General features: G+C 43.6%; 2 protein-coding genes across 15 annotated transcripts in view; one reads left to right on the forward strand and one right to left on the reverse strand.

The window, feature by feature from the left end:
- Positions 1-11,675, reverse strand: part of TDRD1 (tudor domain containing 1) — a 30,295-nt gene extending 18,620 nt beyond the window's left edge. For 2 of the 9 annotated variants that reach the window (XM_083504772.1, XM_083504768.1), the window contains exons 1-8: positions 11,018-11,675; positions 7,989-8,292; positions 7,679-7,765; positions 6,968-7,032; positions 6,623-6,743; positions 4,337-4,442; positions 1,937-1,988; positions 490-591 (exon numbers count right to left, since the gene is read on the reverse strand). In XM_083504772.1, the coding sequence (XP_083360898.1) occupies positions 490-591; positions 1,937-1,988; positions 4,337-4,442; positions 6,623-6,743; positions 6,968-7,032; positions 7,679-7,765; positions 7,989-8,256 (801 nt within the window). In that variant the 5' untranslated portion in view covers positions 8,257-8,292; positions 11,018-11,675. Of the gene's footprint in view, positions 1-489; positions 592-1,936; positions 1,989-4,336; positions 4,443-6,622; positions 6,744-6,967; positions 7,033-7,678; positions 7,766-7,988; positions 8,293-9,446; positions 10,915-10,988 lie in introns of those variants that run through there. The other 7 variants (XM_083504765.1, XM_083504767.1, XM_083504771.1 and 4 more) reach the window with 7 other exon arrangements.
- Positions 11,676-12,197: 522 nt separating this feature from the next.
- CCDC186 (coiled-coil domain containing 186) overlaps positions 12,198-20,774 on the forward strand; it is a 46,335-nt gene continuing 37,758 nt past the window's right edge. For 3 of the 6 annotated variants that reach the window (XR_014526626.1, XM_083504777.1, XM_083504781.1), the window contains exon 1: positions 12,198-12,332. The gene's annotated coding sequence lies outside the window, so the exon portion shown is untranslated. Of the gene's footprint in view, positions 12,333-13,441; positions 13,479-14,069; positions 14,244-18,147; positions 18,207-20,774 lie in introns of those variants that run through there. The other 3 variants (XM_083504780.1, XM_083504778.1, XM_083504779.1) reach the window with 3 other exon arrangements.

The following is a 20,774-nucleotide window of genomic DNA, read 5'->3' on the forward strand; positions in this document are numbered from 1 at the left end:
TGATCCTATTGGCTTATATAGTTCAAAGGGGATTGCTCTCTGCGCCCATCCGCTTTAGTACTGAAAACTCCCTTTTGATCGGATGGTTGCTGATGACAGCCTCTTTTAAGTAGTTACCTGGTGTCACAATGATGTCAGGTGATTGACAGGTGGCTGTTGCCTTCCTTCTGTCAAAGCTGGACTGCAGAAAGAAAGGGTCCCACCTGCTGGATCAAGTTCCCCACCCTTAATTTAGGTTATACAGGGAAGAAAATGAAAGCATTCGTTTTCTAATCAGAAAACTTCAGCAATCAAAACAATAAACAAGTCCAACTGTGTTATTTAAGCAATATATTCTCTCTCTCTCTCTTTCTCCCTCTCTCTCACACATATTTTTTAAAGTTAAAAAAAGGTTTGCTCTTTGTTGTTTGCCACCTTGTGGTGGAGGGTGGGCAGGATAGAGTGCAGAATACACACAGAACAAAACAACGGGTTGAAAGCTGAACTTACCACTATTTTCATATTTTTCTTGAACTCCAGTGTAGTCAGATCAGAATACATAGTTTTCTTGCCCTGCTCTTCTGTTTTGCTGGTATTCATAGATAAATTTTCCTATTGTCAACAAATTATTTTGCTTGCTTACTAAGCAGAATATGCAACTACTGTATTAAACTGTTTCAGTGATCTAAAATACTTAAATCATGTAAAGAAGGTGGTAAGTTAATGAAAGGAAGTTAATGGAACTAATGATTCCTGTTCGCTCCTTCCCCCCTTGCAATGAATCTCCAGAAGATGGACAACCCTCCTGAGCTCTGCCAGAGTCAGGCAGACTTCAGCTGAATTTCAGGAAGTTCCACTTTACATCAACCAGCTCTCCATGATATATTCCCCTAAATAAATTTTCAATGAGTGGCCCCACTGCTACTGAAACCCCACTGGCAAGAGAAGTTTGGACTGCAGTGTAAGAAGGATCAAAGTCAAGGGAAATTTTGAAGACAATAATAGAAATATTAAAGTCATTACGTATCTTGATGGTCATGTCACCCACACAGTCTTTTTACAGAACAGAATAAGTGGCATTTTGAGATACCATAAATGTAGTAGTATTCACTAGTTAAAAGAGGCAACAGCTTCAGCAAGAAAAGCAGAATATACTTACTGTCATTTTAAAATGACAAGAAATTGAGAGGCTGTTCAGAAAACAATAAGGAGTTTACATAAAGTGGGAAAGGAAGGAATTTATCATGTTTAAAATTTGTATCAATAGAGAAAAGGCAGTGAGAGTTGAAGCTAAAGCAGAAAAGACAACAGAGAAAATGCTTGCAATTAGGCACTCATTAGCTGGCTAGCCGTCATGTAGTTAAAATTCTTTCCCTGCACACTTCCATAGGACACAGTGCCTATTCACTGTAGCCACAGCATTTTGCAATGTGCAGTAACTGCTATATTGATGAAGATGTGGGCTGTTCCAATTTTCTCTAGAAGTAGGGAAGGTATCACAAGAATGGGTGGAGGAGTGACCAGCTCCCAAATGAAGGTTGAACTGAGTGTTATTGGTTAGGATACAAAACCCAGTGATCACACTTAAAATGCTTTCTTCTAACAGAACTTCAAATAAATTTAATTGCAAAAGGAGTTGTTTGTGCCTCTTTGAATGCTGTTCAGAGGTCCATAACCCTTATAAGAAAGAGGTTTTTTAGACACAAGGGGAGGCACTATAGAGGAAATGGAACCAAAATAAGCTCACTGCACAATGTGGAGGCAATCTCATGGTTCTCTGGATTCCAGTTTATCACTGCAGGGTGGCAGAAGATCCCTTAAGCAGCTTCAAGTTCTCTAATGTCAATATTTCACTGTACTGCTGAGCAAAATATACTATTTGATACACAGTACTATCATCTGCAGATGGTAATAATGCCCCCTCCCCAACCACACAAGTGAACAACTCTAGTCATACCTTTTTCTTGATTTCATCCAAAGATTTTGCACTATCTTCAACTTTATCGGCACTAAAAATGAATTCTGTTCATTAGTATAATTGTTCTGTAAAGGTCAAGCAGTCCTGAATACACTCAAAATTGACCCACTTAAAGCAGTAAGCATTTATATGTTGCTTAAGAGACATAAAGTAGAGCCAATTTATAAAACCCTTTACGACTTACTTATCAATAAACATTGAAGGCATTATTAGTCCTAATATCTCTGCTTGAATTGACTATTTATTAAGGTAGAATGAGCATTTTAACTGTACACTTCCCACTCACCCCATTTGCATGCTGGCTTGGTGCTTCAATCCTGGTCTGTTTAAACCAGTTTCTCATTATGCTTAAAGTGGGGGACTCTAGTTTATTAAACCTTCTTAACACACAGTTTGATTCTGTTTGTAAACTATGTTTTCAATTTGTGACCGGTGTTCAAAACTCCCATTGTTCTACGCGCATTTTGCGACAGGGAATTTCATTAACACAAAGAGTTCTGAGTTCAGGGTGCAATACTGTGCCTAAGATTTCAGATTAAAACAGCAGAGTAGAAGGAAAGGAGGACCTCTTTCTGCTTCCCCGCTTCCAGCTACTCTCTGAAGACTGTAGAAGAGACCCTCTTAAGTATATTAGGGGGGTGGGCAGGGGAAGGACTAGACCATGTGAAAAATGTATATAATACTTCAGAAATATTTTAAGATTTCTTCATTTTCAGCTTTGTATTCTTATTTTAAAAGCATGCCTAGACATTCCATTGTTGCGCCCATAACCTAGGTTTAAGGTGCCATTTAGCTCCTAGCTTTCATATCTTAGTTTCTAACACTGTTTTTGACATAATGGGAGACAGACTAGGATGGTACTGCTGAAGGTGGTGTGATACAAGGTGAGGAAAGAGAATGGCTCAACATTCATTCTTAGAATGTTATATTCAAACATGGTAGTAGCAATTTTCACTTCCATTCTTTGAGGACAACATACAACCTGGAATTCCAAAAGAAATAAATAGACCACATATTCAAAAATGCAATACAGCATACCTAACTACACAACAGTAACCAGAATTTAGAGGATACTTGCTAAAACTCTTCATCACTTAGAATTACAATCATCCTATAACACCTAATTCAATTTTCTGAGTGCCATTCTTGACATAGCCAAAAGAGCCATGCATATGAGGAAAGTATCAGAAGACAGGGTAAAATCTGCAGGGTGCAGAAGTACAAAAGAGAGGAGGACCCTAAACGGGAGAATACCCTAGAAACTAGTCCAGTTAAGACTGAGTATATGTGGAAAGTGGACTGCTGTGGGTGGGGGAGAAAAGGGAGTGGAGTAACTAAAACCCAAACATAACCACTCCAACATTTTGCTGCAGATCTCACTTGTAATTCTATAGCCCTTTGCAGTATATATCTTAAGTGGTGGCTCCCCGACTGTTCTATGCTCCCAAGAGAGGCTTGCCTGGTGCCATCATTACATGTCTTTAGGTGCCAAGCAAAAACATTCACCTTATCCAGGCCTTTAGCCATTAAATAATCTATGGCCTGTTAAAGCTGTGGTGGTGAGTACTGTTATTATGAACATTTTATTATTATTATTTTAATTTTTATTATGCTGTCTGCTATTATGCTTTTGTTATTGATGCTCCATAAAATGTGTTCTTAATGTTGTACACTGCCCTGGGATCTTTTGATAAAGGGTGGTGTATAAACCGAATAAAAAACAATAAAATAAATAACTAAATAATATCAAATTGAGACCTGGGCTTTCTTCCAAGGACCTCAAGATGCTGCAAATAACATGGGTCATCAAAACAAACCTGTGAGATAGCTTAAGTTGCAAGATCATGCTGTAGTTCCTTGTATTTAGTCACATAAAATCCGTGGTGGCCCTAAATGTACAGTGGTACCTCTGGATACGAATAGGATCCCTTCCGGAGCCCTGTTCGCAACCAGAAGTGAATGCAACCCGCATCTGCGTGGGTCGCCGCTTCCGCGCGTGACAGCATGCACGAGTGGTGAAACCCAGAAGTAACGCTTTCCGTTACTTCAGGGAGTGCAACCCGAAAGCGCTCAACCTGAAGCAACTTCAACCCGAGGTATGACTGTACATGCTAATTCACACAAAGTGCTTGAGCATCATGATCTGAATGGGAACCTATGTATTCATTTAAAATATGAGCAGAGCTCTGCTTAAATATGCATATGTTCCTCTTTCTGAAACATGAGCACTAATGGGAGCTATATAAACAAGAGCAGCCCTACTGGATCAGATGAAATGCCCATCAAGTCCAGCCTGTCTAGTAGCCAGTCAGATGTCTATAGGGAAATAGATACAAATCCAGTTATCAGAGGAAGGATAAATTTAACGTATAAACTTACTTATGTTTAACTAGCTTACAGACGACACTATGCATTTGCCAGTCTTTCCTTTGACACTCCACTGAACAGTAATAGACCTGCTTACACCGTGTGCATCTCAAGGATCCTAAAGAGATTAACACAGCAACACAAAGCGTTGACATTACAGTATGTGGTCAGCAATTTCTGATTCAGTATCCAAGATTTTCTTCTGTGTTCCCATTAAGTTGATGGTCTTTAAACCGCACATAGTAGAATTCTGTAATACTAAGCCTCTAGGTTTAAAAATCTTTATTATCCATTGGCATAATTTTGAAAACATCAATTCCCCCCTGCTTTGACATGGAAAAATGTAAGATGTTAATCAACATGGATAAGGTACCCTTGCATTTAGATAAAATATTAAATATACCGTATTTTTCGCCCCATAAGACGCACCGGCCCATAAGACGCACCTAGTTTTTTGGGGGGGAAATAAAGGAAAAAAAATTATTTCCCCCCCAGGTGCGCTGCGCTACACCAGGAGCTTGGGGCGTGCGGAGCTCAGCACGCCCCAAGCTTCTGCGTGCCGGCAAGCAGTCCGCTAGCCCTGGGAGAGCCGCGGGGCTCTCCCAGGGCTAGCGGATCGCTGCGCTACACCAGGAGCTTGGGGCGTGCTGAGCTCAGCGCGCCCCAAGCTTCTAGGTGCGCGCAAGCAGTCCGCTAGCCTTGGGAGAGCCGCGGGGCTCTCCCAGGGCTAGCGGATCGCTGCGCTACACCAGGAGCTTGGGGCGTGCTGAGCTCAGCGCGCCCCAAGCTTCTAGGTGCGCGCAAGCAGTCCGCTAGCCTTGGGAGAGCCGCGGGGCTCTCCCAGGGCTAGCGGATCGCTGCGCTACAGCAGGAGCTTGGGGCGTGCTGAGCTCAGCGCGCCCCAAGCTTCTGCGTGCGCGCAAGTAGTCCGCTAGCCTTGGGAGAGCCGCGGGGCTCTCCCAGGGCTAGCGGATCGCTGCACTACACCAGGAGCTTGGAGCGTGCTGAGCTCAGCGCGCCCCAAGCTTCTAGGTGCGCGCAAGCAGTCCGCTAGCCTTGGGAGAGCCGCGGGGCTCTCCCAGGGCTAGCGGATCGCTGCGCTACACCAGGAGCTTGGGGCGTGCTGAGCTCAGCGCGCCCCAAGCTTCTAGGTGCGTGCAAGCAGTCCGTTAGCCCTGGGAGAGCCGCACGGCTCTCCCAAGGCTAGCGGACTGCTTGCGCGCACCTAGAAGCACAGGCTGCCGCCCCAAGCCTCGCGCACCCGGTGGGACCTACTGCCGGGTGCGCGAGGCTTGCTGACACTCGCCCGAAGCAGGGGAAGCCCTCCGGAGGGCTCCCCGTGCTTCGGGCGACAGGCTGCCGCCCCAAGCCTCGCGCACCCGGTGCGACCTCCTGCCGGGTGCGCGAGGCTTGCAGACACTCGCCTGAAGCAGGGGGAGCCCTCCGGAGGGCTCCCCGTGCTTCGGGCGACAGGCTGCCGCCCCAAGCCTCGGGCACCCGGTGCGACCTCCTGCCGGGAGCGCGAGGCTTGCTGACACTCGCCCGAAGCAGGGGGAGCCCTCCGGACGGCTCCCCGTGCTTCGGGCGACAGGCTGCCGCCCCAAGCCTCGCGCACCCGGTGCGACCTCCTGCCGGGAGCGCGAGGCTTGCTGACACTCGCCCGAAGCAGGGGGAGCCCTCCGGAGGGCTCCCCGTGCTTCGGGCGACAGGCTGCCGCCCCAAGCCTCGCGCACCCGGTGGGACCTCCTGCCGGGAGCGCGAGGCTTGCTGACACTCGCCTGAAGCAGGGGGAGCCCTCCGGAGGGCTCCCCGTGCTTCGGGCGACAGGCTGCCGCCCCAAGCCTCGCGCACCCGGTGGGACCTCCTGCCGGGCGCGCGAGGCTTGCAGGCATTCGCCCCATAAGACGCACCCCGATTTCCCCTTCATTTTTGGAGGGGAAAAAGTGCATCTTATGGGGCGAAAAATACGGTAAGTATAGGTTAATTTTTATTTGTACGCAAATTAAGTTCATTCATGAATCTTACTTACAGTATCCAAAGCACTCTACACACAGTTGCCTAGTAATCATTCATACATAATTCATAATTTTTGTTCAGATGTTTCAGTTGTGGTTGAGAAATGATGGCTTGTCTAAGATTACTAAGTAAGTTTATGGTAGATGAAGGACACAGGCTTTAACTGACACTTGAGTTCACTTTCCAATTTATAATAAAAAATCATAACTTCAATTTTTTTTATAAAAAAGCTTGCAAGGTAAGAGGTTGCACTGTCTATCAGATGAGATAACAGAAACCTACCAGACATTCTACAAAAATGGCATGTGGACCGGTGTAATTGATCACAGCCTGTGGATAAAGTATTGTCAGGAGCGCTCTGTAGTCTTCTCTGCTTTGCATGTTGCAAGGCTGAAGCATGTACCTGCAATATACATTTAGAATAGTTTGAGCAACATTTATATGCCTTAAAATAGTAAAATACTGCCACATAAATAACAGAAATGGAACCGGCCCCACCAAATTCTATTGTCACATCCACAAGGGAAAACACATGTACTATCAGGGTTAACAAAGGAAGCTGAAAATAACATTGCCACTAATGGACACATGTAGAAGAAAATTCAGACTCAAATCTTGCAAACTCACAGGACTTATTTCATTTGCTGAGGATGGTAGGAAGGTACTGGCACCATTCATGGCTTCTGATTTCCCTACAATATAGAATAGTAATGTTTAGATATGACCTAGTTTTTCCAAGAAGTAGTAGAAGGGAGATACATTTCTAATAATTAACCCAGTTGGGCAACCAGCTAGAGTTGCATGCTATGCACAATTAGGAGTAAGTTACGCTGAATTGAGATGGACTTACTAAGTACAATATTGCACAGCATGAAATCAATGCTTAATCATTAAACATTTACATTAACCACCACCTAAAGTTGGTAGACTATTCCTAAGCAAGCTCATAATGAGATAATTTAAAGCTGCCCATATGTAAACAGAACTCAAGAAGGCAACTGCCAAGATTAAGTAATAGCTACTCATTGTTCTTAACACTTGCAGAGAAGTGATTTGATAACAAAGCTTCCAATTTTTCATCTATAGTAATGGTTGATTTTCTTTCTCCCTGCCCCCCTTTATTTTGCTTTGACACCAACAAAACAAAACCACGTGTTTACATCATTTGTTACAAAAAATACAAAATTAACAAAAAGTAACCTCATAAGTTCTGACAATAAATCTTGTTACATATAAATCTAACTTCCCGTCTTCTCCATACTTCCTTTAATATTTACTAACTTTTGTTGCAGTTAATCAACAAGTAATGGTTGATTTTCTAATAAAAGAAAACTTAACCTTCTGCACAGCTGAGCTTCAACACTGAAGCCTGGATGGGTGGGTTGTGGGTGGAAAATGACTGAGACTGCTCATACGATACAAAAACTGTAAAAACACAGCACAAAAATGTTTATTGAAGAAAAGCATTTGTTATATAATACACATTTTAAAGCTGAGGAAGTGCACAACTGGAACAACTAGCCATTTCCATTTTCAAAGGTTTCAAAAAGAAAGCAATAAAACAATTTAAGTACTATAAGTGAAATTGCAAAAGCAACACAAAAGATTAAAGGTATTAAAACTATTTTAAAATGAGGTATTTTCCTACCTCTCAGTTCCCCTCCATTCATTTCTGATGTGGTTCTCTGTCTGTTAAAGCTACCATGGCAGCCATCATAACTGCTTTCACTTGAATTACTGTTACGAGTTTCAAAAAACATGTTAGCCTGCTCACAAATCGAGAAATTGTTGAGAAATTTTGAAGTTTTATCTTCTTCAGGTAAAGAGCTTTTGAAGTTGGGACCTGTGCTGGGACTTCTCAGTGATTCATTTTGAATTTTGAGTTCTTCATTCCTTATAAAACGATTTTGTGCCATCCTGTGCGCATCCGTATCAGAACAATTCCCTGACAGCTGTAAAGTTATTGTTTAGCAACGAGGAAGATGAAAAGAATAAAAAGCAATTAGCAGCTAAAAGAAAATGTGTTGAAATTTTAAATATTCCAGACCAAGATGTCCTAAGCAAATTTTCATTCAATTTTCTGTATTCTTTTTTATTAAAAATAAAAGTGGAATAAAATAAGTTGTTCTACAGAAAATACAAAAATCAGTTTTAGCATTAATGTCTTCCCACTAGCTTCAAACAATCATATTAGGGATTTAACAAAACTGCTGGCACTCCTGAAGCCTTGGGGCATGTCCTCAAGGGACAGCCACATGTTGATGTTTATTGGTACAATCCAGAACTCAGTCAGGTAGCATCAGGGCTCAATGGAGCAGTGTGCCGCAACTGCAGCCCTGCCACTCATTCCAGAAGGGTGTAAAAGGGGTGGGGAGGTAAACTGTTGCACCAGTATGGAACTGGGGCACATATCAATCCTGGATCAGGCCTAATGCAGTCATGTGACAGGAGTGGAACCAGTTTGGGATCCAGTGTTCCAGCTGGAGGAACAGGGAACTCAGTTCAAGTCAACCAGCCCAGAACAAAAGGGGTATGAATTGCTGTGTTAATGTCCTTGCTGAAACAAGTGAAAGCAGAACCTGAGGTGGCATTTAGCAGCAATTCCCAGTAAACTATCTTGCATATAAAGCCAGTTATCCTGTTGTTTTCTAATAAGGAGAAGGCAATGAACACCATAGCTGTCAAATGGCTTATATGCACCAATCCAGTTCATCAAAGTTTGTACAAAAGTCATCAGCAGATAAGCAACAATGCAGAAGGTGATGCTTCCACAATGTGACGGGATACTGCAAATCAACTTTACAAAAAATAAAAAGTTTAATCTTTAATTGGAAAGGATGGATTCTCAACCCACACAATTGCATCAGCAGATCTTCACTGTTACATGGGCTGTACATGTGCTCCTAACTCCCCACCGATCCACCTCTTGTATACGGCTAGGTCTGCACATAAGTGGGAAAATGCATTAAAACCCAAGATAGCAGGGGCTATAATTTCATTTCAATATATAGTTCTTGAATCCCTCCCACTTGATACAGCTTTTGGATAATCCCCTTCTCATTATTTAAAATAAGAGAAAACTGTGCAAGAAAAAATGGCAACTTACAATAGAGCAATGCTAATAGATTCCTTTCCATGCTGTTCATATTTTCTACCTGCAGGAAAATCTGTCTCTCTCTCCCCTTTTCCTTTACAGTACAGAAGCCTTTAAAAGAAAACCTTATTTATCACCTCAACACTCTTCTACTGCATGCATAGTTACGGCCCTCCAATGTCCATTCTACATGTCTTAAAACAACTGGCTGGCATGTAACTAAGCTTTACTCAGTGTAGACCACTGAGATTAATGAACCTAACTTGGTCATGTTCATTAACTTCCATGAGCCCACTCCAAGTTAACCTTAACCAAATATCACCTGATCATTTTACGTGGTGCAGAGTGCATACTGGTGAGTCGAATCTGTGCATGCCGTAGAACTTAGTGAACTTTGATCACTCAGCACTCTTTGCACAAGGACAGGTAAGTCAGGCCCATTAATTTCAGTGGGTCTACCCTGAGTAAAACCTGAATATCACCTCATTGACCCAAAGCACCTTAACCCAGAAGCAAGCTACCTGATTTCACCAGGATTTTGTGAAATCAGATAAATGTGAAAAAAGATTGTGGCATAATATCAACTGCTACACAAGCCACGCATGGAGGGGGACGACAATGGCAAGGCAGATGTGGGTTCACGGTTAAAACCAGGGACAACGAACCCAGCACTCTCCCCGCGTCTGGGCTCCCAGCTTCCCCTGACCATTAGGCAGAACCGGATTTGGGTTTAATGAGGCCCTAAGCTACTGAAGCGGGTGGAACTGGCCACATGACACAGAAAAACTGTCTGCGGAGCAGACAAACGCCAGCTCCCTCGGACTATAAAGCAAGATGAGCACCGCAACCCCAAAGTCGTTCGCGGCTGTACAGTGGTACGTTGGCTTACATACGCTTCAGGTTACAGACCCCACTAACCCAGAAATAGTACCTTGGGTTAAGAACTTTGCTTCAGGATGAGAACAGAAATCGTGCTCCGGAGGCGGCAGCGGGAGGCCCCATTAGCTAAAGTGGTGCTTCAGGTTAAGAACAGTTTCAGGTTAAGAACAGACCTCCAGAACCAATTAAGTTCTTAACTCGAGGTACCACTGTACTTAACTGTCAGGGGTCCCTTTACCACTTTACCTTTTAAGCTACTGAAGGTAATGGGGCCCTTTATATGTCCAGCTGTCCTTTGTCAACAACAAATTGTTGCTGGTTTTTGTGTTGAATATATGCTACATGGTAATTTATGGACCCATTATTACATCATAGGAGCCTACACAACACAAACACTGTTGCTGTATGTAGGTTTTATTTTATTTGTTTTTTATCTTATATTTTGGAAAAGTACATCCAGGTTATTTTCCTTTAAATTTTTCTTGGGGGCCCCAACAGAGTGGGACCCTAAGCTATAGCTGGTTTAGCTTATCCGGCACTACCACTGGGCAATGCTGCCCAGGAGTTGGGAGTCCAGAAGTACCTGGAGACCAGCAGGTTCCCCACCCCCCCACCCCCGAATTAAACAGCAAACCGCCGCGGGCCCTGCCCTGAAGGGGGCCTAGCGATGCTCACCCACGCGGGGCCCCCTCTGCGGGCGTTACCTGAGGCCTTCCTACTCCCAGCCCTGCGCCCCCGGGGACGGAGAGACGAGGACAGCAGCTGTACGCGAGGAGGGAGGAGGTCTTTTAAAACCAGCTCCTTCTCCTCGATGAAACCCCGCCAGAAGCCGAGAAACGCGCTTCAGCTCGCAGCCGCCACGTAAAGGAAAGAAATAACGCCCTCGACGACGCCTCCCCGGCTCTCTCTCCCCGCTCCGGGCGCCTCGTGCGCCGACCTCCGAAGTTTTATGCCTAGCTTCGCACCACTCCCCTCCCTCGCGAAAACTGCCGCGTAATCTCAAGGGCGCATGCGCTTGCCTCGCGGGCTACAATGCGCTCTGGTTAACCTGAGCGGGAAGGACTTGCGGGGCGGGGCGGGGGGGGGGGGAGAGAGAGAAGCCAGAAGTGGGGGCTGCAAGGAAGTTAAAACGAAAGGCAGTTCGCGCCGTTTCTGCTTTGCAGAGGCACGCATGCCCGCGCCACATCTTTTGCAGCTTTCCAAACCTACAAAATCCGGCCGCCTGTTCTGGGTGCGAAGGGGCTAATTAAAAAAGCGTCATATTGGAAGTTCTAAAACATTTTATCTCTTGGATCTGCTGTTTTCTGCATCATTTAGGTTTCCAAAGGGGCCATCCTACCCACTATTTAACAATCCTGGTGGTTCTATGGACCGCCTTTTGCACGTCGCAAACTGCGCGCACCCTAGGGGAATATTAATGACAGTGATTTTGTACAGTGCTAGGCTCCAGTGCTACACTACTTCCTCCTTTTTTATACTATAAAATCGTTTTTCAATTTAACAGGCAATCGGTTCTGGCGCTGGGGCTGTGAAAGTTTTTGCAGTCTGACTCAGTAAACAGCAGCTCTAATCCCCTGAACCCCGTGCGGGGGGTAACCTGAACCGACGCACACAGCCAGGTACCAGGGAGAGCCATCCCCCCCTCCCGGTTCCCTATTGCTCTTGTCAATGGCACGCCCGTGGCAGATGATAAAGGCTGCAGAGCTTTCTGGTGACTCAAGCTGTTTGGCAACGCGAGGCGAGGTGCGCGAGCCGGAGCCCTCTTTCCTCCCCTCTCTCTCCTCCTCCTTGCAGGCGGATAAACCAAGTCTCGCCCCGCCTCCGCTCCTCCTCTCTCAGCTGAAACCACTCTGGTGTCTGCGGCAGCCATCTTTGTTGATGTGTCAGCTTTCAGTTCCTCTTAGGAGCTTGCAGCACGAACAAGGGGAGGAGGGAAGGACGACCCCTCGTTACTATTAGCAATGGGAGGGCAGCTACGCTCGCCAAAGATCTTCTGCTTTCCAGCTTCCTAGCAAACTGGTAAGAGCTATCCTGGCAGGGCGAGTGTTCAGACGTGGTTTTTTGGAAACACAAGCAATGTGGATTGATGTAGCTTGCGAGAGCACCTGTTACTAGGCAGGAGGAGTGGGGTGGGGATGGCAGATCTTGCCTGGTGTGTTTTGTTTCCCAATTGCTTCTTTAGAGTTTGGAATGGTTTCGATGCCCCCGATGCTGAACCTTCTAAGGTACTTCCCGGCATGTTTCCTTCCTCCCTCCCTCCGGAACATTTCTTAGCATAGTAAAACTAGGCTGCTTCTCCGTGTTAGATTTTTGGTTTTTTCCATTTCTTTTAACCACATTTTTGGCTAAAAGATGGACTGAAGTCCCCCTCTAGAAATTGAAATACAAACTGGTGTACCTGCTTTATCAGGAAGTGAAATAATAGGTGAGTACCTTGCCCTCAAGGTCACACACGCACACATACACATCGTTGTATCATACTGTCTGAATTCCCCTGCTGGTTCACATTTCAGAGATGCCTTTGTACAGGTGTGTGGGTGTCAGCTGTCATTAGAAAGCTTGTCTGTCTAGTAGGCTTTTTGTTTATACATCAAAAGTTGTCAGGTGGCCAAATTGCTCAGGACCTTTAACATTCTGACCCCAAATACGTACGGTTGTTCTCTGAACGTGACACCTTTTATGAACACACACCATCAGTATTAACAAGAGTTGCTTAATAAAGTATTGTTCTGTCCCATGCAAAGCTTGGGGAGGGATTGTATTTACTGGTTTCAGCTTTACTGATGTCAGTTTATTGTGAGATGTGGAATTTGTCTAAATGTAGTATAGGAGCAGACAATGCAATACTTTCATTCAGTTAAGCTTCGTAGCTCTTCTTGGTTCATCTGCTGTGCTCTTCTGTTCTGCATAATTTGCTTGCATCTGAGGCTTTTTCTCAATGGAAAATGTTTCTTACCATTTGTACCTGCTTCAAAGCATTGAGATTAGGAAAGCTTTTTTTCTATCTTGGTTTCTGCTTTTTCTTTCTTCTGTTATCAGTTAGTAGCCTTTAGATATTGCACAGCAAGTGTTTTTGCTAATCATCCTCCTGAGATTTAGAGCCTGATTCTATATCCCTGTTTGTTTAGGAGTAATGCTACTGAATTCACAGGCATTTACTGCCAGGTAAGTGTGCATAGGACTGCAGCCTTTGTTATTGTCTTTGATGTTGAGCTATTAACAATGGGCTCTATGGCTTCCATGTTGGAAAACCAGAAGGCCTTATTGCCTGTAAAACCATACAATATTATGAATGGTCACTTACATTATGTCCCTAGTCCCAGAAAGCAGTTCGTCCACAAAACCATTCCACACAGTTTTTCCACAGTATATCCACAGTATATTTTAATGCTGCTACAAGTGTCTTCCTGGGCTGACTGTGACAAAGATAAAATCCTATGTACTGAAGCATTTGTTTCAGTCAAGTGCCTTTTCTCATTTTGGGGTGGGTGAGTGCCTTTCCCTTTGTTAATAACATTATATATATTAAAAATAGAGTTTGGTTATTGATATATAATAATCCACATAGCTTAGGTACAGGTTAGGGTTGTCTTGTATTTCATTTTTGATCTGTACACTTGATAATTGTTGTGGGCTATGCAAACAAAAGAACTGTTATTTGAAGGCTTTGCTGTGATGTGATTCTAAGGCCAGCTGGTATGAGCTGCTGCTACTAGATCTGTTTATTTTTAAAATATTTATTTCCCATCTTTCTAGGCAAAAGAGATATTCAAGGCAGGTTCCCAAAATAGCAAAAAAGTGCAACATTTATTAACATTAAAGGATATGTAAAAAAGAAATACTGAAAAAGAAGTAAGCCGACAATATTGATAACTGAAATAGTGTAATCATCTCTAATCATCTCACCTCAAAAAACTTGGCAGAACAAAGGTATTTAGGATTGGTCTTAAACATCTAGAATGAGTGTGTAAGATGTTTCATAGCACCTACTGTACTGCACTATTCCAGTGTCGTGATCTGTAATACTCTATTGGCATTTCAGGCCAGTTTCTCTATATTCTTTGCCTTTCTATGTGTTTACATAATGGGTTCAGTGTGCCCAAAGGATAACTGATCAAAACTTATTATTTACAAAGTTTTAGGTGCTGCTGTCAAGTACTCATCTACTCAGTGTAGGTATCTGCAGAAAGAGATGTGCGCTACTGCTTATCATGCTTTGTCCAGCTGGAAGTGGAGGGCTTGGACTCAAACAGTTGAGGGTTCAAAATGGATTTAGCGTAAGGTCTTCAGCTCCTCTTAATTTGCCTCTGACAGCTGTCATTATTTCAAGTTGTTGCAGCTATGCATGTATATGTAGAAGATCAAGTTGATAGGCTAACTACATTTTGGCAAGTGTCTGAATAATAAATATATCTCTGCCTCTGTCTGTTACATTAAAAATACATTCTCAGTTTAAGCAACCATTTTTAGATTGAAAAAAGGAACAGATTGGATATAGTAATTTATTTTGTCAATAAACTGTTTTAATGCCTGTTCCTTTTGGAACTTGATTGGTTGGTTGCTACCCCCTTACTGTGCTAAAACCCAACATGAGAAATGAATGGGAATTAAATTTTGAGCTGTAATTCTCCTGTTGACGGAAAGGAGCAAAAAATATTGGAAGAGAGTTGCCTCTCAGAAATATGCTTCTGAGTTTTCCTACCAGGCTACCACACCCCTGCTTCCTATCAAGCTATTATTTGACTCTGTGTAGAGACTTAAATATCATTTATGATAATAACCATGTAAAAAATACTTTCAGTAGAAATACCACCTTTATTAAATTTATATCACAAGTTCTACATTCATTTTTCAGTTAAATCCTGACTGCAGTTTGTAAATCTTGACGTTGCCTATCCCAAGCTACCAAAAATAAACATGAATAACAATTCCAGTTTCTGGAAGATGCTTTGACTTGGATTTTCCTGGGAAATGAAGTTCTAAAGTTCTGCATGCTAGTTCTGATTTGTTGCATGTGTGGTAAATATAAGATTGTGTTCCTAGATGCTCTTAAACTTAAATGAAATGAAATGAAATGCAGAGATGGGGCATGTAGGGCTTTCACGGTCATTATCAGTGCCCCGAACTAAGCATTGAAGTAGTGGTGTCATGAGTTTTCAAGCAAAGACTCAAGCATGATTAGGCAAGAACAGCCTTGCCTGAAACCCAAAACAAACCAAACTCTACTCTCATTAATCCTATGGGGCTCTCCTTCCCAAAGGTCCAGAAACTTACTTTGGGGCAGAGGAAATGCTGGGAGATGTTCCGCTCCCATGTCCAACAGACAACTGGGACTACAAGCCCCAGAATCCTTGGCAGGAAATAAATACTATATTCACCATTTCTTCTAATGAGAACACCCCAGAGGGTGTTCCCTTGTGGAAATAATGTGGAGAGCGTAATTTTCCTGCAGGAGTCCCTGATCAGAAATGACATTCCGCCAGGGTCTAGGAGTTTCTACTGCCTGCACCTACATCTTTCCCCTGTCCCAAACTGAGTTTCTGAACTTTAGGAAATCAGGGAAGAGAGTGGATGCTTTGTGAGCACCTTCAAATCTTTGTGACTTGGTTGTTTAGAATTTTCAGAAAGGTCCAGCCCCTTTGGGAGCACACAGTTGGGTACTTCTACAACACTGGAACTTGCTTGTCATCTATTGATATGTCGTTGTTATGTTTTTAGTGGTACTTTCTCCCAAGTAAATGCATATAGGATTGCAGTCTTGGTATCCATATATGCTATCAAAGTTAGAACAGGCAGTAGCAGATTACCTGGTAGCAATGACCATCCTACAGTGTGCTTTATAACATGCCAAAGCTTTATGAACGTGGCAAACCGAATGACTGTTGGTTTTGTTGTTCATTTGCGAGGGAATGCTTGTTGACAAAATACTTACTGGGTCCACAAACAGTAGAAATGCTGTGTCCACAAACAGTCAATAGAATAACTGAAGGTGATTTACTTGTTACCATGTGATTTAGCAATGGATACCAATAATTTCAATATCCTGATGTAGCTGATAATATGACTATGTATACAAAAAGAGAGGTGTAAGAACTGAAGCCTGCCAGAAAGTGATGTCTTCTGCCATGAAAGCTCTGACACTTAATTCTCAATTGTGTGGAGGACTGGCTATGGCTATGGAGTGGTGAGGAAAAGTCACTCTGCCTATATTCTGAGGTGCTGTCCTTTATTAGTAAGCAGAGGGTTGAACACTTGCTGTGCAGTGCAATTTTACACATGTCTATTCACAAGTTGCACAGACTTCAATACCACTTACTTCCATGTAAGGGTGTGCAGGATTGCCATCTTAGCTATCTTTTCTGATGTTGGCTTTGGGGCAGTGATGAGCAACAACAACAACAATAATAATAATAATAAAAAATTTTATTTATATCCCGCCCTCCCCAGCCGAAGCCGGGCTCAGGGCGGCTAACAACACTAAAATAGTGCAACATTATAAAAACATCATAAGAATTAATTAAAATCAAAATTGATGGCAACCATAAACTAAAGTATTGTAAAGATTTCCAAAGGAGGGAGTCAGGCTGCGCCCTGACCAAAGGCCTGGTGGAACAGCTCTGTCTTGCAGGCCCTGAGGAAAGATGTCAAGTCCTGCAGGGCCCTTGTTTCTTGTGACAGAGCGTTCCACCAGGTTGGAGCCGCAGCCGAAAAAGCCCTGGCTCTAGTTGAGGCCAGCCTAACCTCTCTGTGGCCTGGGACCTTCAAGATGTTTTTATTTGAAGACTGTAAGTTCCTCTGTGGGGCATACCAGGAGAGGCGGTCCCGTAGATATGAGGGTCCTAGGCCGTATAGGGCTTTGAAGGTTAAAAGGTTAAAACCAGCACCTTAAACCTGATCCTGTACTCCACCGGGAGCCAGTGCAGCTGGTATAGCACCGGATGAATGTGAGCCCGCAGCGAAGACCCCGTAAGGAGTCTCGCTGCGGCATTCTGCACCCGCTGGAGTTTCTGGGTCAGTCTCAGGGGCAGCGAGTTACAATAATCCAGTCTGGAGGTGACCGTCGCGTGGATCACAGTGGCTAGGTCAGGGCGAGAGAGGTAAGGAGCCAACTGCTTAGCTTGGCGGAGATGAAAAAATGCCGCCTTTGTTATAGCTGCAATCTGCGCCTCCATGGAGAGGGAGGTATCGAAGATTACACCCAAACTCTTAACGGACGGTGCTGGCACTAATTGCACCCCCGCAAGAGATGGGAGTTGCCCCCTCAATCCCATATCGTCCCGTCCCAGCCAGAGGACCTCTGTCTTCGAAGGATTTAACTTCAACCGGCTCCCACGTAACCATCCAGCCACAGCTTCCAAGCATCTGATCAGTGTGTCTGGGGCCGAGTCAGGATGGCCATCCATCAACAGATAGAGTTGGGTGTCATCAGCATACTGATGGCAGCCCAGCCCAAAACTCCGGACAAGCTTTGTAGCCCTGCAATAAGGGAAGGGGGGGGGGACCATTTCTTTTCAGTCTTGCAAACCTGAAAAGTAGTGGATCATGGACCCTAAACTGCATAATAAGAGAGTTGTGTTGTGCAGAATGGGCAATGCCCCAGCTGCCAGAGGTGTACACCAGCCACAAAATCTTAACTTGTATCTGCAGCTTGGGGAAGCAGCCCAATCTATTTTGCAGCTGCTCTGTGTATTTCTAATTCGACTAGTTACTCAGGACCAAATTAGACATGTGAAAAATGAAGCTGTGCTCTTCCTACCCCTCCACCCCACTCTGGCTGTCCAATTTACTATAATGGGGAATCTATAAATGACTGTAACTTATTTCCTCTTGCCAGAAATGGATGGACTTTTCAGGCATAGGAGTCCCTCCAGAGTGGATTGAGCCTGTCAAATAGTAAGTTTTGTGCAGAGTACCAAGGTTTGTTTGTTTTTGTTTTTTAAAAAGGAAATTAGCTTCTGCCAGAATTGGATGCAATTTACAGACATGGTTGCCCCTTCTGAGGAAGAGAAAGCTTGCTAAATTTCAAAATGATTGCTTACAGTGGTTCTCCTGCAAATACAAACTCACTGTTTTGGGGTGGGGAAAAGAAGAACATGGATAAGCAAGACTTGGGTAGGTGAAAGAACGTGTTATCTCAAAGGTCATTGGTGAAAGGTGTAATTATACTGCACACCACCACAAGGATACAGTGGTACCTCGGGTTACGAACTTAATTAGTTTCAGAGGTCCATTCTTAACCCGAAACTGTTCTTAACCTGAGGTGCGCTTGCGCTAATGGGGCCTCCCGCTGCTGCCACGTGCTTTTCGTTCTCATCCTGGGGCAAAGTTCGCAACCTGAGGTAACTACTTCCGGGTTAGTGGAGTTTGTAACCCGAAGCATTTGTAACCTGAGGTACCACTGTACTGACAGCAGACCTGGATGCAGACCGTTGGTCAAAACTTTTCTTGGTACATCATATGTATTTCTAGCCAAAATAAGTTTAAAAACCAGCAACAGCCAGCACCTGAGTCTGAGGCCATGGAAAAGCCACTAACCATACAGTACAATAACAATGATCTCAAGTGGGTTCTGGGTCCAGGATTCCCTATATTCCTGTGCTCTCTGGATTTGGGTGCCCCCCAGAAATACTGCATTTTAAAAATCACTGCTGTGCATATATATTAAAGCAAAGCCTCAATGACAAAGGGACTGCTCTGTACTTGAGTGAAGATGGTGGGGTATTGTTTTGACCCTCTAGTCTAGGTTTTCTAACCACAGTGAAATAGTTTTCCAAGGCACTCCAATCACATTGATTTAGGAAATGGATGCTAAAATAACTACTAAAAACTATGTTTGCTGTTCTCATGGATCTCATGCCTTCCTCTATGTAAGTCAGTAGAGAAAGAGATTGACAGAGAAAGAGGGAAAGGTAGAGAAATTTCATGGAGAATGAGCAGTGTTCTAACACCACTACTGACGTTTTTTAAAAGGCATTCTTGGTTTGTAACAAGAATGTGACTTTCAGCTTTGTATATTATCTTCCATGCTGTATTTCTGATTGCAAACCTTTAAATCTTCACAGATCTGTGTGGTCGCATAACTTTAGTTTACCAAAGATTTTCCTCCCCAGCTATTTTATATAATGCTCAGTTGACTTGTTCCTGCTGTTAATCCATTTCGTTAACTATTACCTAACGGATTGGTAAAAATACAGCCCATGTAGTTAAGCAGTATACTGTAGTGAACTTTACCTTGGAAATAATCTATAAGCAAGTCCAGAACAGAATGCAGATCAGGTCATTCTATGAAAATTATTATGGGATGACTCATGGAGGACATAAACTGAGGAAAGCAATATTAAATATTGAAAACGTAGTGAGATATTGGAAGCGAAGAAATCTACAGCTGAGCTGAAGGTGTATAGCTGCTGTTGATGTTTAATATTAGTCATTAGATAAATAGTTTCAGGCATTTCATCTTAAAACCAAAATGGAGTATTTGCAACCTTAGTCCTTCTATTTTTTGTAATGAAACAAAATAAAGAATGTAAAGAAAAGGCTGTTTATTAATTTAAAACTTGGGTAATTTTCAGTATTGCATTTTGTCTGCTGTCAGTGTGGGCTGTGTTGCATGCAGGTGGAAGAATGAACTTGGAGAACTTATTTGGGCAAGGTCATGTTCTAGAATAGCAAAGGGACAGCAAATATAGTCAAGTGTGGTCTGTCTGGGATTATTTACTGATGACACAGGCATTCAACAAGCAGTGGGGAATAACGTATTTTCCTATCAATATATTTGCTCGGTTTAGACCAGGGTTTGAATATTGGGAGCATCTTCCTTGCCTGCCCATCCTCCTTCTTCACTTCCTAGTTTGTGGTAACCATAGGTTGTTGTTTTTTTTTTTGTGATGCCTGAATTGGTTACCACTAGCCATAGTTTCTCCTGCCACCTTAGCAGTTCGAAAGCACGTCAAAGTGCAAGTAGATAAATAGGTACCGCTCTGCTGGGAAGGTAAACGGCGTTTCCGTGCACTGCTCTGGTTCACCAGAAGCGGCTTAGTCATGCTGGCCACATGACCCGGAAGCTGTACGCTGGCTCCCTCGGCCAATAAAGCGAGATGAGCGCCGCAACCCGACTGGACCTAATGGTCGGGGTCCCTTTACCTTTACCTAGCCATAGTTTAGCTTCAAGTCCACTTCAAACCATAACTCTGATTCCAGTTTAGAGCCATGCTATGGCTAGTTTGCCAGATAGGGTCGGAGATAATTTCAGTATGTAAGGAGGAAGGGGGAAGGCATGGCAGCTTGGTACATGTGACATCTGAGTGTGGCTAGAGTACTGGGAAAATGTTAACATCTCTATGGCAAATTGATAAGTCTTTAGGAAAGACATTGAGATCCCAAACAACCATTAAGAATGCACAATTATTAAGGTTTCTAAAAAGAGACTGGAAAGGTTCAGCCAGGAAAAGAAGTCAGTTG

The sequence above is a fragment of the Podarcis liolepis genome (genome assembly GCF_965112155.1).
Source record: "Podarcis liolepis genome assembly, chromosome: 5".
Classification (NCBI taxonomy): Eukaryota; Metazoa; Chordata; class Lepidosauria; order Squamata; family Lacertidae; genus Podarcis; species Podarcis liolepis.